At 42.1% G+C, this 14,057-nt stretch overlaps 1 protein-coding gene across 5 annotated transcripts in view; it reads left to right on the top strand.

Annotated features, from left to right (window-relative positions):
- UIMC1 (ubiquitin interaction motif containing 1) overlaps window positions 1-14,057 on the top strand; it is a 109,338-nt gene that overhangs the window by 15,742 nt on the left and 79,539 nt on the right. For 4 of the 5 annotated variants that reach the window (XM_032158737.2, XM_032158736.2, XM_032158738.2 and 1 more), the window contains 2 exons: window positions 6,019-6,173; window positions 13,088-13,172. In XM_032158737.2, the coding sequence (XP_032014628.1) occupies window positions 6,027-6,173; window positions 13,088-13,172 (232 nt within the window). In that variant the 5' untranslated portion in view covers window positions 6,019-6,026. Of the gene's footprint in view, window positions 1-3,663; window positions 3,706-6,018; window positions 6,174-13,087; window positions 13,173-14,057 lie in introns of those variants that run through there. The other variant, XM_058440180.1, reaches the window with a different exon arrangement.

Genomic DNA, 14,057 nt, shown 5'->3' on the forward strand with positions numbered 1-14,057 from the left:
TTTTGTTACAGAGTCTTACTGTGTTGCCCAGGCTGGAGTGCAGTGGCTCGATCTCGGCTCACTGCAAGCTCTGCCTCCCAGGTTCACGCCATTCTCCTGCCTCAGCCTCCTGAGTAGCTGGGACTGCAGGCGCCCGCCACCACGCCCGGCTAATTTTTTTGTATTTTTAGTAGAGACGGGGTTTCACAGTGTTAGCCAGGATGGTCTCGATCTCCTGACCTCATGATCCGCCCGCCTCGGCCTCCCAGAGTGCTGGGATTACAGGTGTGAGCCACTGCTCCTGGCCCCAGGCCCCATTTCTTACCAACACATTGGGGATTAGATGACAGCATATGAATTTTGGAGGGACACAGATATTTAGACCATAGTGGATAGGTCATATCTAGTTATGTAGTGAGATGTTACTGCTTTAGTATGAATTTATATATACTTAAATAATAACTAGCTACCTCTGCATTGCATATGCAGTAAATATTCTGTTAACTATATTTAAATACAGAAGTTAAAAGTGTATATTTCTTTTTTTTTTTTCGAGACAGGGTCTTGATCGGTTGACTAGGCTGGAGTGCAGTGGTGTGATGTCGGTTCACTGCAACCTCTGTCTCCTGGGTTCAAGCAATCCTCCTGCCCCAGCCTCTCCAGTAGCTGGGTCTGCAGGCATGCACCACCACACCCAGCTAATTTTTGTATTTTTAATAGAGATGGGGTTTCACCATGTTGTCCAGGCTGGTCTCAAACTCTTGTCCTCAGATGATCCTCTCACCTTGGCCTCCCAAAGTGCTGGGATTACAGACTTAAGCCACTGCGCCTGGCTCATTTTTTGATCTTTGTAATTTCTTTTTCTTTAGTCATTAAAAATATGCATTAAACACACAAAAAGACGTTTGAGTGTCTAGTTTTATGATGGGGAATGATTTTGTAAATTGTAAGCATCTGGGTGTGTACGTTGTTACTATCCCTTAATTTAGAATTTTTTAATCCCTTAAGTGTTTTTTTAGAAAAACCTTAATGCTAGTATTGTACAGACTACTTCTAATAATAAGATGTAACAACTCCCTTAGGAGTAATTGAATGGTTTGAGAAGTTTGTAACAAAGTTAAGGTGGCTTTATTTAAATCTGTGATTGAGTCAGTGATTCTCTGCTCTGGCTGTAAAATAAAAGCATCTGGGGCTCCCCTTTTTAAATAATTGGGGTAAATGGCCAGGTGCGGTGGCTCATGCCTGTAATCCCAGCACTTTGGGAGGCCGCGGCGGGTGGATCACGAGGTCAGGAGATCGAGACCATCCTGGCTAACATGGTGAAACCCCATCTCTACTAAAAATATAAAAAATTAGCTGGGCATGGTGGCAGGCGCCTGTAGTCCCAGCTACTCAGGAGGCTGAGGCAGGAGAATGGCGTGAACCCAGGAGGCGGAGCTTGCGGTGAACTGAGATAGTGCCACTGCACTCCGGCCTGGGCGAAAGAGCAAGACTCTTTCAAAAAAAAAAAATAATAAAAATAAAAAATAAAAAAAATAAAAATAATAAAAAATTGAGGTAAAATTCATCTGAACAGGCTGAGCGCAGTGGCTCACCCTGTAATCCCAGCACTTTGGGAGGCCAAGGTGGGTGGATCACGAGGTCAAGAGATGGAGACCATCTTGGACAACATGGTGAAACCCCTATCTCTACTAAAAATACAAAAATTAGCCTGGCGTGGTGGTGCATGCCTGTAGCCCCAGCTACTTGGGAGGCTGAGGCAGGAGAATTGCTTGAACCCGGGAGGTGGAGGCTGCAGTGAGCAGAGATCGCGCCACTATACTCCAGCCTGGCAACAGAGTGATACTCCATCTCAAAAAAAAAAAAAAAAAAAAAAAAAAATTTACCTAACAAAATCTACCATGTCAGTCATTTTAAGTGTACAATTTGGTGGCTTTTAATAAATTCACAGTGTTGTGCAATTACCACTTTCTAATTCCAGAACATTTCTATCATCCCCAAAATAAACCTTATATCCATTAAGCAGTCATTGTACATTTTCCCCTACGTCATCCTCTGGTAATCACTAATCTGCTTTCTGCCTATGGATTTGCCTATTCTGGATGTTTCTCATAAATAGAATCATACAATATGTGCCTTTTATGTCTGGCTTCTTTCGCTTGGCATGTTTTCAAGGTTCATCCATGTTGTAGCATATATTAATACTTCATTCCTTTTGTTTCCCCATAGTGGCTACACCATTTTACATTCCTATCAATAATACAGTGTACTAGAGTTCCAGTTTCTCCAGCATCCTCACCAACACTAGTTATTTTCCATTATTTAAAAAATAAACAGCCATCAGAGTGGGTATAAAGTGATATTTCATTGTGGTTTTGATTTGCGTTTCCCTCGTGACTAATAATTTCAGTATTTTTTTTTTTTGGACAGGGGCTTAGTCTGCCACCCAGGCTGGAGTGCTGTGGCACGGATGTTGGTTCACTGCAGCGTTGACCTCCTGGGCTCAACTGATCCTCCATCCTCCCACTTGAGCCTCCCAACTAGCTGGGACTACAAGCGCACCACCACATCTGGCTACATTTCGTATTTTTTGTATAGGGTTTTGCCATGTTTCCTGGGCTGGTCTCAAACTCCTGGGCTTAAGTGATCCACCAGTCTTGGCCTCTCAAGAGTGTTGGGATTACATCCCACTCTGCCGGGCTACTTTTACGTTTGATGTCTTTTTTTTTTTTTGTGAGACAGGGTGTTGCTCTGTTGCCCAGGCTGGAGCGCAGTGGTATGATCACAGTTTACTGCAGCCTTAACCTCCTGGGCTTAGGCGATCCCTCCTTCTTAGCCTGCCAAGTAGCTGGGACTACAGGCATTAGCTGCCATGCCTGGCTAATGTTTATTTTTATTTTATTTTATTTTTTTGAGACAGGGTCTCACTGTGTCACCCAGGCTGGAGGGCAGTGGTGTGATCTTGGCTCACTGCAACCTCTGCCCTGGTTTCAGGCAATCCTCCTACCTCAGCCTCCTGAGTAGCTGGGACTACCTGTGTGCACCACCATGCCCGGCTAATTTTTATTTTTTTATTTTTTGGTAGAGATGGGGTTTCACCATGTTGGCCAGGCTGGTCTTGAACTCCTCACCTCGAGTGATACACCAGCCTCAGTCTCCTAAAGTGCTGGGATTATAGACATGAGCCACTGTGCACAGCCAGAAATATAATTTTTAAAATTTCAGTTTTGATTGTTTATGTCTAGCATATAGGAATGCAATTGGTTTTTATATGTTGAATTGTTTCCTGCATTGATACAAGGCAAGATGAACCTTAATGAACTGTTGACTTTTTTTGTTGTTTTGAGATGGAATTTCGCTCGTCGCCCAGGCTGGAGTGCCAATGGCACGATCTTGGGTCATTGTAACCTCTGCCTCCCAGGTTCAAGTGATTCTCCTGCCTCAGCCTCCCAAGTAGCTGGGATTACAGGCGCCCGCCACCATGCCTGGCTAATTTTTGTATTTTTAGTGGAGACAGCGTTTCACCATATTGGCCAGGCTGGTCACAAACTCCTGACCTCAAGTAATCCGCCCGCCTCAGCCTCCCAAAGTGCTGGGATTACAAGTGTGAGTCACTGTACCTGGCCTATAATAGTTTTTTAATGTGTTTCTTAGTTTTTTTTTTTTTTTTTTTTTTAACCACAGGTCATGTCATCTGCAAATCATGATAGTTTTACTTCTTTCTAAGTTGAGTATCTTTTATTTCTCTTTGCTTAATTGTTCTGCCTAGAACCCTAAGTATAATGTTCAATGATTAAAGCAGACATTGTTTTTTTTGAGACAGAACCATGCCCTGTTGCCCAGGCTGCAGTAGCTGGGACCACAGGCATGCCACCATGCTGAGCTAATTTTTTAATTTTTTGTAGAGACAGGGTCTTGCTATGTTGATGAGGCTGGTCTCTTAACTTGTGGGCTCAAGCCATCCTCCTGCTTTGGCCTCCCAAAGTACTGGGATTATAGGTGTGAGCCATTGTGCCCAGCCTTTTTTTTTTGAGACAGGGTCTTGCTCTGTCGCTCAGTTGCCTAGGCTGACGTTCATTGGCATGATCATAGCTCATGGCAGTCTCAAACACACTCAAGCTATCCTCCTGCCTCAGCCTCTTGAGTAGCTGGGACTGTAGGTGCTCACCACTGTGCCTTACTTTTTTTTTTTTTTTTTTTTGAGATGAAGTCTCACTCTGGCACCCAGACTGGAGTGCAGTGGCACAATCTCAGCTCACTGCAATCTCCACCTCCCGAGTTCAAGTGATTCTCCTGCCTCAGCTTCTGGAGTAGCTGGGATTACAGTCATGCGCCACCACGCCCAGCTAATTTTTGTATTTTTAGTGGAGATGGGGTTTTACCATGTTGGCCAGGCTGGTCTCGAACTCCTGACCTCAGGTGATCAGCCCACCTCGGGCTTCCATCCTGTAGAGACAGGATGCCATGTCTTGTCTCTACAAAAAAAAAAAAAAAAATATGTTGCATAGGATGGTCTTAAATTCCTGACCTCAAGTGATCCTCCTGCCTTGGCCTCCCAAAGTGTTGGGATTACAGGGGTGAGCCACTGCACCCAGCTGAAAGGAAACATTCTTGTCTTGCTCCTTGTCGAAAGGAGAAAGCATTCAGTCTTGTACCTTTAAATATGATGTTAGCTTATTAGTTATGGGATTTTTGTAGATGTCCTTTATCAGATTGAGGCATTTGGTATTTAAAAAATCTTAACCTAGGTAACATAGTGAGATCGTATCTTACAAGGAATAAAAAGTAAGTTAGCCAGGTGTGCTGGCACACTCCTGTGGTCCCAGCTGCACAGGAAGCTGGGGTGGGAGGGTTGTTTGAGCCAAGGAGGACGAGGCTATGGTGAGTACGATCATGCCACTGCACCCTAGCCTGGGTGACAGAGCGAGACCTTGTCTCAAAAAAGAAAAAAACTTGTAGGTAAATTATAATATGTAGTCAAGAAAAGCAGTTATCTAAATTGATGTTTAAAGAACTAGGATACATGACTATATTATTGATACTGAAATTTCACCATGGAGAATGAGATTTGTATATTTATATAGTTTTTTATTTTTGAGACAGAATTTCCCTCTTGTTGCCCAGGCTGGAATGCAGTGGCACGATCTCTGCTCACCGCAACCTCCGCCTCCCGGGTTCAAGTGATTGTCCTGCCTCAGTCTCCTGAGTAGCTGGGATTACAGGCATGCGCTACCACGCCCAGCTAATTTTTGTATTTTTAGTAGAGACAGGGTTTCACCATGTTGGCCAGGTTAGTCTCCAACTCCTCACGTCAAATGATCCACCCGCCTCAGCTTCCCAAAGTGCTGGGATTACAGGCATGAGCCACTGTGCCCAGTCTATGTTTCTCTCTATAGAAAAAAACCATTTTTTCCCCTATATTTTTCTAAAAAAATATTTCTCTATATTTTTAATGAGTAGTAGACAAGTTAAGAAATGCAGTTTTACTTTTGTTAGATAGGGTTATCTTTTTCTTTTACAAGATTAAATTGAGGCTGGGCATGGTGGCTCACTTCTGTAACCCCAACACTTTGGGAGGCCAAGGCAGGCAGATGACCTGAGGTCAGGAGTTCAATACCAGCCTGACCAACATGGTGAAACCCTGTCTCTACAAAAATACAAAAATTAGGCTGGATATGGTGGCTCATGTCTGTAATCCCAGCACTATGGGAGGCTGACGCGGGTGGATCACCTGAAGTCAGGAGTTTGAGACCAGCCTGGCCACATAGTGAAACTGTCTGTACTAAAAATGCAAAAATTACCCAGTGTGGTGGCGTGTGTCTGTAGTCCTAGCTACTTGGGAGGCTGAGGCAGGAGGTTTGCTTGAACCTGGGAGGCAGCGGTTGCAGTGAGCCAAGATCGTGCCATTGCACTCCAGCCTGGGCAACAAAGTGAGACCATCTCAAAAAAAGACTAAGTTGAATAGCTTCTAGAAAACTTATACTTTAAGTAAATTATAATCTTTTTATTCTAGACAAAATTATTGTCCTTTTATTCTAGACAAAAGGATGCCACGGAGAAAGAAAAAAGTTAAAGAAGTCTCTGAATCTCGGAACCTGGAGAAGAAGGATGTGGAAACTACCAGTTCTGTCAGTGTGAAGAGGAAGCGTAGACTTGAGGATGCATTCATTGTGATATCCGATAGTGATGGAGAGGTTAGTGAAGTAGAGCTGAAAAGTAGAGCTGTAGCTCTCAAACTATGCTTCTTTACCCATGGGAAGTTTGTTTCGTGACTGACTTCACCTTAATGCCAGCTCACCAAAACCATGAAATTTTTACTCAGCTTTGTTTTAATTTGTAAATGGAGTGAAGAATTACTTAAGGTAGTAATCCTGTTGCTTGTTTGAGGATGGATCATAGTTCTTCAGTTTTATAATATAATAATCTGAAGTGGCATTTTGGAACTATTTGAATCATCTAAATCAATTGTAAATCTTAGTTTTCATGTGTCTAGAAAGTGAAAGGAAAAACATGTGAATGTTCTTAAGTCTCTTGATATGTTCTAGATATAATAGCACCTAGCCATCTGTAGCTGTTTAAAAATAACTAAAATTAAAAATCAACTTCTCTGTTGCACTAGTCACATTTCAAGTGATTAAAGACACATAAGACTAGTGTCAGTTGTATTAGACAGCAGAGCTATACGACATTTTTATCATTTTAGAAAGCTTTATTCTCCAGAATAAAGATTGTAACCTTTTCCCTTTATCCTGTATTTCTGTTTGTTTGTTGGAGTTTTCTACCTGCCTGCAGATCTCATCTCAAAGGCAGTGAATTAAGTCATTGTTTTTTCCTCCAGATTTTCTTCTTTTTCTCCTATACTTTTTTTTTTCTAGAGCCACGGTCTCCCTCTGTCACCTAGGCTAGAGTGCAGTGGTGTTAGCTCAGCTCACTCCACCTTCCTTCTCCTGGTCCCACCTCAGCCTCCCATGTAGCTGGGACTACAGGCTCGAGCCATTACGCCTGGCTAATTTTTGTATTTTTTTTTTGTAGAGATGGGTTTTCGCCATGTTGCCCAGGATGGTATCGAACTCCCAGCCTTAAGCAATCCTGCCTAGGCCTCCTGAGGTGCTGGGGTTACAGATGTGAGCCACTGCATCTGGCCAAAAAATGACATATTTTTGGTTAGCAAGATTGAGCATTTCTTTACATCTTTATTGGTTTTTAAGAAACGTTTCTTGGCCAGGCACAGCGGCTCACGCCTGTAATCCCAGCACTTTGGGAGGCCGAGGTGAGCGGATCACAAGGTCAGGAGATGGAGACCATCCTGGTTAACACGGTGAAACCCCGTCTCTACTAAAAATACAAAAAATTAGCCGGGTATGGTGGCACGTGCCTGTAGTCCCAGCTACTTGGGAGGCTGAGTCAGGAGAATTGCTTGAACCCTAGAGGCGGAGCTTGCAGTGAGCCGAGATCGCGCCACTGCACTCTAGCCTGGGTGACAGAGGGAGACTCCGTCTCAAAAAAAAAAAAAAACCAATGAAACAAAAAGTTCTTTATAGTTCAGTTTTTAATTAGGACTTTTGTCTACATAGTTCATTTTAAAGGCCTAAGAGTATAGAGAAGAAAACAAGCGGTAGGTACATCCCTGGTGACTCATGCCTGTAATCCCAGTGTTTGGGAAAGCTTAGACAGGAGGATTGCTTGAGGCCAGGCGTTTGAGACCAGCCTGAGCAACATAGTAAGACCCTGTCTTTACAAAAAATACAAAACCTAGCTGGGCATGGTGGCATGTGCCCGTAGTCCCAGATACTTGGGAAGCTGAGGCAGGTGAGAGAATTGCTTGAGCCTAGGAGTTCAAGGAATTTGAGGCTGCAGTGAGCTATGATTGTACTACTGCACTCCATCTAAAAAAGAAAGAAAACAAAACAATTGTACTACTTGGATATCATCTTAATATTAACAAAAATAAAAATATTAAATACACAAATAGATACAGATATGTTAAAAAAATTGTATACATGTGTTTAGAAAAAACATCCAAGCCATAACAAAACAGTTTAGAAAGATATGAAATGAAAATGTACACTACATTTAACCATAAGCAATAATTTATTTTTCATTTTTAAAATAATTTCTTGATGTCATCTGTGTGATCTGAAGGCAGTAATTTCTTCTGTGTCCTTGGAAAAAAATATTTTTGCATACATTATCAGTAGAGATTTTTACAGGAAAAGAATCATGCTGTGGAAACTGTTTTGCTTTTTTTCACTTAATGTCTGTGTTAGGTCCTCCAGAGACATAGAACCAACAGGATAGGCGGATGGATGGATGGATGGGATGGATGGATGGATGGATGGATGGATGGATGGATGGATGGACGGACGGATGGACGGACGGACGGAAGGACGGATGGAATTTATTAGGGGAATTGGCTCATGTAATTATGGAGGTTGAAAAGTCCCCACAATAATCTATTTGCAAGCTGGTTACCCTGGGATGCCAGTAGTATGGCTCAGTGCAAGTCTGAAGGCCTGAGAACAAGGGGTAAGGGGTGTTGAGTGTAAGGCCTGAAATCCAAGGCCTGGAGAGCCTGGAATTCTGATGTCCAAGGGTAGAAGAAGAAGAATGTGTCCCAGCTCCAGGAGAGAGACAGATTTGCCTTTCTTATGTTTTTATTCTATTTAGCCCCCCAGCCAGTTGGATGGTGTTCACCCACGTTGAGTGCAAATCTTACCCACTTAGTCACTCACACTCACACTCCAATCTCCTCTGCAAACACCCGCAGAGACACACCAGAAAATAATACTTTACTAGTTCTCTGGGTATTTCTTACTCCAGTCAAACGGATACCTAAAATTAACTATTACAGTATTTCCTGCAGACCTTTCTAGAGCAGCACATACGTCATATGTCATATATGTTATACATACAGGAATGTGCATAAAATATAAATGCATGGTTTTAAAAATTAATGTGAACGCTTGCAGTTACCACCTGAGAATCCCTCTTCTCTTAGTGTGTCCCTTCTCAATTGTATTCTTTTCCACCTTTCTTTTTTGTTTTTTTTGAGATGGAGTCTCGCTGTGTTGCCTAGGCTGGAGTGTAGCGATGCGATCTCGGCTCACTGCAACCTCCGCCTCCCAGGTTCAAGCGATTCTCCTGCCTCAGCCTCCTGAGTAGCTGGGATTACAGGCGCCACCACGCCTGGCTAACTTTTGTATTTTTAGTAGAGACGGGCTTTCACCATGTTGGCCAGGCTGATCCCAAACTCCTGACCTCAGGTGATCCGCCCCAAAGTGTTGGGATCGTGAGCCACCGCACCCAGCTCTTTTCCACCTTTCTATCTTCCCATGTTTCTCTTTACAGTTTTACCACATTTACATGTATCCCTAAACAGCATACGTATATTTTGAAAAACTAAGTATTGGTGATTAGACATATCTACCAACATTTTCCAATAATCTCTCTATTCCCCAGATATTTGAAATTTTACCTTTATCATAAACTAAAATCTTGTTTATAAATGGGTGTGTCTCTGGATTTTTGTCTTCCGTTAATCTGTCACATATTTTTATAATTGTTCAGTTGATTGTCCTAGGTATTTTAGGCAGGCATTTATCTCTGCTAATAACGATCATTTTTTTCTCTTACTTTCTAGCACTTACACCTTTTTTTGCTTGTTTTCATTGCATTGGCTGTAGCTTCCAGAATAATATTGATTGATACTAGCAATAGAGCACATCTTTTACTTCTGATGTTTTGCTATTTGTTTCATATTTCTGTTTTTATGTTAAGGAACTATCCTTTAATTGCTTATTTACTAGTAGTAGTTTTAGGAATTACGTTTAATCAAATGTCCTTTATTTAGCAAGACGATGGAGTAGTTTTTCTCCTTTAATCAACTAATATTATATGTGGGATTAGTATTTTCTAATGTTGGAACATCTTTGCATTTCTGGAATAAATCATACTTGGTCATGATGTGTTATATTAATATATTGATTTTTTTCTCAATATGTTATTTAGGAGTTTTGCATCTGTACTCCTAGTGCCATTGGCTTTATAAGGTTTTTTTGGGGGGCGCTATGTCCTTCATCAGATGTTAGTATTAGGGTTGTGGTATAAAAGAGAAGGAAAGCTTTTTTTTTTTTATGTCCTACCACAATTTAAATAGTATAGGAATTATTTGTTTTATAGGGTTTCCTAAAAATCTCCCATAAAACTGGGCTACCAACTGATTTTTATTTTATTTATTTATTTTTGAGACGCAGTCTTGCTCTGTCGCCCAGGCTGGAGTGCAGTGGCGCCATCTCTGCTCACTGCAAGCTCTGCCTCCCGGGTTTACGCCATTCTCCTGCCTCAGCCTCCTGAGTAGCTGGGACTGCAGGTGCCCGCCACCAAGCCCAGCTAATTTTTTTTGTATTTTTAGTAGAGACGGGGTTTCACCGTGTTAGCCAGGATGGTCTGTATCTCCTGACCTTGTGATCCATCCGCCTCGGCCTCCCAAAGTGCTGGGATTACAGGCGTGAGCCACCGCACCTGGCCTACCAACTGATTTTTAATATGTATTTCATATTCTTGTAGTGTCTTGGTATTTTTGTATATGAAAAAAAGTCTTTTTTTCTGCTTTAGAATAGAAAAAAGCAGTTGGAACCATCTTAGGAACACGTTTGTTTTTTTTTTGTTTTGTTATTATTTTTATTTTTTTATATGTATTTTTTTGAGATGGAGTCTCGCTCTGTTGCCCAAGCTGGAGCGCAGTGGCATGATATCAGCTCACTGCAACCTCCGCCTCTCAGGTTCAGGTGATTCTCCCTGCCTCAGCCTGTGGAGTAGCTGGGATTACAGGTGCCTGCCACTATGCCTGCGCAATTTTTGTATTTTTATTAGAGGGGGTTTTACCATGTTGGCCAGGCTGGTCTCAAACTCCTGACCTCAGGTGATCCACCCACCTTGGCCTCCTAAAGTGTTGGGATTACAGGCGTGAGCCACTGCACCTGGCCTGTTTTGTTTCTGTTTTTGCTTTTTTTTTTTTTTTTGAGACGGAGTCTTGCTCTGTCGTCCAGGCTGGAGTGCAGTGGCTCAGTGACGCAATCTCGGCTTACTGCAATCTCCATTAATAGTATGTGCTTTATGTGATTTGAATCATTTTTAAACTTAGTGAAACTTGTTTTATGGCCCAGAATATTCTGTGTGTACTTGAGAAGAATGCACGTTTTGGATAGTGATTTCTGTAAATGTCAATCTGACGAAGTTTGTTGATAGTGTTGTTCAAATCTATATTTATTGGTTTTCTGTCTATTCTACAAATATTTTGAGGAGGCTATTGAAGTCTTTGACCATAGTCGTGGATTTGTCTTATTTCTCTCTCTTTTTTTTTTTTTTGAGACGGTCTTATTCTGTTGCCCCAGACTGTAGTGCAGTGGCACGATCTTGGCTCACTGCAACCTCTGCTTCCTGGGCTCAAGTGATTCTCATGCCTCAGTCTCCTGAGTAGCTGCGATTACAGGCATATGCCACCACGCCTGGCAAATTTTTGTATTTTTAGTAGAGATTGGGTTTCACCATGTTGGCCAGGCTGGTCTCGAACTCCTGACCTCAGGTGATCTGCCCGCCTGGGCCTCCCAAAGTGCTGGGATTACAGGCGTGAGCCACTGCACCTGGACCACAGTTAATTTTAGAGCATTTTCTACCCTCCATGGCCACTGCCTTCATGAGCCTCACACCACACTATACTGTGCCAGTCTCCATGGCCCAGTCAGGGGCCTGGAACATTTTCATTACCCTCGGAAAAAACCGATTTTCATTAGCAGTTACTCTCCATTTTCCCCCAAACCCCTAGCCCTTGACAACCACTAATCTACTTTCTATATGGATTTGCCCATTCTGGGCATGTCTTATAGATGGAATTATACAATATATGTGGCCTTTTGTCTGGCTTCTTTCAGTTATGTATTTTCAAGGTACATTGATTTTGTAGTGTGTATCAGTACCTCACTTCTTTTTTTTCCACAGTGGCGGCACTGTTTTATATTCCCACCAACAGTGTACTAGGGTTCCAGTTTTTGTAATCCTTGCCAATGCTTATTTTCTGATTTGAAACAAAAATTATTTTAATTATCCTAGTGGGTGTGAAGTGATACCTTATTGTGGTTTTGACTTGTATTTCCCTGATGACTAATGATATTGGGCATCTTTTCATATACTTCTTGGACATTTCTATGTCTTCATCTTCAGAGAAATTCTGTTCAGACCCTTTGCCCAGTTTTATTTTTATTTATTTATTTTTAGAGATGGGATGTTGCTTTGTCTCCCAGGCTGGAATACAGTGGTGCGATCTTAGCTTGCTGCAGCCTGGAAGTCTTGGGTTCAAGCGATCCATTTGCTCCAGCCTCCTGAGTAGCTAGGACCATGCCTGGCTAATTAAAGAAAAAAAATTCTTTTTAATTAAAAAAAAATAAGTTTTTTTGTTGGGGGGGTAAGGACAGGATCTGTCTACATTGCCCAGGCTGGTTTTGAACTGGCCTCAAGCGATTCTCCCACTTCAGCCTCCCAAAGTGCTGGGATTACAGGCATGAGCCACTGTGCCTGGCCTTTTATTTCTTCCTCTATTTTATTTTTTGTTTTCTTGATTATTTTATTTGTGTTTCTTATTAAATTTTAGGGTGGGGTGTAGGGTTGGTGTATTTGGTTCTCTTTTGCTTCTATAAGATTTTTCATTTACCCTCTTTTTCCTTTCCTTTACTATCCATTGTCCAAAGAGTGATTTAAAATAAACGAATACACACTGAGTTTAAACATTATTATTGCTTTTTCATGTCTTCAATCAAGCTACTCTGATCTTAGGTGATGCTTACTGGTATTTTAGAGATAGACTAGTTTTTGTGTGACTGTTTATATGGCAGATAATGCCAATATATCACATGTTTTTGTTCTTATGGTTTTTATTGGTTCTAGATCTTATGTTTTCCTTTTTGTACTGAAAAGGATCTTCTAATGTTTTATGTGCGTATTTATAACAATCACCAATTCCTCAGAGGCCTCTCTTAGCCATAGGGGAGGTAGAAGAGAGAAATTACTACTTTTAGTGGCAGCTACACTGATCATATTTCTTGTTTTGCAACAGGAACCAAAGGAGGAAAATGAATTGCAGAAAATGAAGACAAAACAGTCGAATAGAGCAAAGTGTTTGGCCAAAAGAAAAATTGCACGTATGTTTTCATTTTGTTGAGAATGGTTTGGGAATTGTAATAGTCATAGAACTGATACATTTTGGACTAGTTGATTATCTTGCATTCTTAGCTCTCTGATAGATTCAAGAAAAGTTGTGAATTTATCAGTTTTTGTTGCTATTGTTGTAAGGATTGGAACAATAACTTTTTTCAGTTTCCTGTATCTTTTTTTTAAATTTTTTTATTAATTTTTTTTGCACACAAAACAATAAACATTTTCTAAAAATACATACAAACAAAAAGATGTATATCAAACATATTAGGAAGGTTGCAGATGGGAAGACGGGGAATAGAAATGGGGAGTGGGAATTAACGAAAATGAATAAGAGAGGGACTTTGTATGGATCAATGATAATAACTCAATCCTCTATTTGACAAAGAAGAAGGAGAAGGAAGAGGAAGAAAAAGAAAGTGGGATAAAGGATCAGAAAGGGAGGAAAATAGAAAAAATTAGAGTATGACTCCAGGGTAGACCTGTTTTGTTGTCGCTGGGTTGGTTGGTTGGTTTGTCTGTTGTATTTTTCATATGTTTCGCCATGTTGGCCAGGCTGGTCTCGAACTCCTAGCCTGAAGTGATCAACCCGCCTCGGCCTCCCAGAGCGCCGGGACTACAGGCGTGAGCCACCACGTCCAGCCCCCACATTGCTTCTGGCCTCCGTGGTAGACCTCCCAGACGGGGCGGACGGGCAGAGGCGCTCGCCACATCCCAGACGGGGCGGACGGGCAGAGGCGCTCCCCACATCCCAGACGGGGCAGCCGGGCAGAGGCGCTCCTCACTTGCCAGATGGGGCGGCCGGGCAGAGGCGCTCCTCACTTCCCAGACGGGGCGGCCGGGCAGAGGCGCTCCTCACTTCCCAGACGGGG

This window comes from Hylobates moloch, unplaced genomic scaffold, assembly GCF_009828535.3.
Source record: "Hylobates moloch isolate HMO894 unplaced genomic scaffold, HMol_V3 SCAFFOLD_6, whole genome shotgun sequence".
NCBI classification, from domain to species: Eukaryota; Metazoa; Chordata; class Mammalia; order Primates; family Hylobatidae; genus Hylobates; species Hylobates moloch.